This window comes from Penaeus japonicus, unplaced genomic scaffold (genome assembly GCF_977035675.1).
Source record: "Penaeus japonicus unplaced genomic scaffold, GWHDUDI00000001_assembly GWHDUDI00000030, whole genome shotgun sequence".
NCBI lineage: Eukaryota > Metazoa > Arthropoda > Malacostraca > Decapoda > Penaeidae > Penaeus > Penaeus japonicus.
This window is the reverse complement of record NW_028234432.1, coordinates 13,022,103-13,024,602: the sequence shown is the minus strand read 5'-3', so window position 1 is coordinate 13,024,602 and position 2,500 is coordinate 13,022,103. Positions and strand designations below refer to the sequence as shown.

The window sequence follows — 2,500 nt, the reverse complement described above, 5'->3', positions numbered from 1 at the left end:
TGGATTGTGACGGCACAAAAACTATTAATAACTACAAAATGCAAGTTGATTAGATTGGATTCTAGCAAGTTTCTCATTAGCCAACCAATCAAGCTGAGCAAGAGAGCTTTAATTTCGTAACTATAATAAATGTTACAGAAAGTCAATATTCTCTTTTCTGTAGTTTTCAAAAATGAACGGATGATGACCGAGACTTTCTTTTCGTTATTAGAATATTTTTTGACGATGCGACCATTCATACCATTCGTGTCATTGTGATCTGAACTTAATATTAATTAAATACAAAGAACAGCTAAACAAACAAACACAATGGTAAAATAAAAACACGTAGGCCTATAACAAGAGAGTGACACTTACCTATCATGATGTAGAGAGTGCCAAGGATGGGCTGCCAGAGGGGGTGGGGGGCACCGAACTGATGCCAGTGTGAGGGGACCTTATGTTGCACTTCAGGTGGCACTCGGGATGTCAGTGTCAGGTTGAGAGTGTGAACATCGCCCCATTTCCTGGAATAAGACCAAAAGAGTTGTTTCATTTTACATTTTACTAGACTGAGGGAGAGAGAGAGAGAGAGAGAGAGAGAGAGAGAGAGAGAGAGAGAGAGAGAGAGAGAGAGAGAGAGAGAGAGAGAGAGAGAGAGAGAGAGAAAATAGAGAAACTAGATAAATGAATGAATACATCACACACACACACACAAACACATACACACACACACACACGTACCTACATATACATATCGTATACTTAATTGGTTTCCCATTATTCACCTGCTTTGATACAGTGGATAATGAAAAAGAAAAGTCTGTGATAACCTGAGAGTCAATTAAGGTTTGATAAGATTATTTAAAGTTCGTAAACAAGTATAAGTTTGAAAAGCTAAATGGCTCTAGCGGCCAGGTAAGATGATCTCTGGAGAGATTATATCTTATTTATCTATAGTTTTATATCTATATCCATCTATCTATATGTATACAAAGACAGATAGAGAGAAGAGAGAGAGAAAGAGAGAAAGAGAGAGAGAGAGAGTCTAAGCTACTAATTATCATGAATCTTGAGGTTTAGTTTATCACTTTAAAATCATGAAGCAAGCATTCCTTTTGAAGATTAAGCCCTCGTGAGCTGAGTCTTCTTGTGGTCCGTTTCTACCTTCGACCTGCACCTGGCTACAGCTGACACGCCATCACGCATAGCTCTGTTCATTTCACATCTCCCGGCAAGTTTGTGTATACGCTTGTTTGTAAGAGCATCGCTAACTTCACAGATATGATATCATCTGTTGTCATAATACTCTGCTGCTTTAAGCATCTTCCCAGCAACTATACTGAAGCAATATATATATATATATATATATATATATATATATATATATATATATATATATATATATACATATACACTTACATATGTACACACACACACACACATACACAAACATAAACACGAATAAACACACACACGCACACCTCCCCGAGGGCACGGCCTTAGCTGCATCTAGTATTTTCGAGATCAATGTAGGCAGACTCTTCCGCATGACTGCCCATTGTGTTCGAAGTGTCTGTGAATCGCTGAAGTTGCGGGTCGAACGCTCATATAGCCTCGTCAGGAAGTGCTCTCATGTATTGTTCTTTCCATTACAAAAATAAAATCTTACGGTGAAAGATCTGAAGGATCACATGACCGCTTTTGTTTTGGAAAAGGATAAAGAAAGAAAGAAAGAAAAAAAATAGAAATAAAAAATCGTGTGCAAGTGTACGAACACACAAATACAACCCACACTATTTTTCACACGCACATATAAGATACACAAGCTAACTTCCTCCCTCTCTCTAAACATCTACGCACAATAACACAAACATAAACGCGCAAACGCACCAACATACAAGACTCAATACCCTCTCACAACCAACAACAGAACACATCTATTTTTGTGCTTAATTGACCAACGCGAGAGTACCTGAGGGCGGTAATGAACCAGTTAAACGGAGATCTGATACCAACGTTACCATGGCAACCATTCAGAAAAACGCGCTATAAACGGGATATAGAGGAACTATGAATAGGTAAACTGGATTACTGCTTTTTTTTCTCGTTATGGAAAAAATAATTTGGTATTTATAACTGCGTTCAAATTTCTATTCACGTACCTGAACCTTACATTTCAGGTAAAGACGAAACATCGATTGATTTGGGTTGAAGGAAGAGACTGGTGTAAGAAGAGAGAGAGAGAGAGAGAGAGAGAGAGAGAGAGAGAGAGAGAGAGAGAGAGAGAGAGAGAGAGAGAGAGAGAGAGAGAGAGAGAGAGAGAGAGAGATACTAATAGACAGATAGAGAGACAGACAGACTAATAAATAGATAGATAGATAGATAGAGACAGATTAATAGATAGATAGATAGAGAGACAGATAGAAAGATATATATATAGACGGATAGATAGAAATAAATAAATAGATAGATAGAGAGATAAGAAGAATCAGAAAGCTAAATAGATAGATAGATAAAT

General features: G+C 37.5%; 1 protein-coding gene across 1 annotated transcript in view; it reads right to left on the bottom strand.

Moving 5' to 3' along the window:
• Window positions 1–2,500, bottom strand: part of LOC122251376 (rhodopsin) — a 42,520-nt gene that overhangs the window by 37,586 nt on the left and 2,434 nt on the right. The window contains exon 2 of the mRNA XM_086554709.1: window positions 358–506. Coding sequence (XP_086410835.1) covers window positions 358–506 — 149 coding nt within the window. The remainder of the gene's footprint in view (window positions 1–357; window positions 507–2,500) is intronic.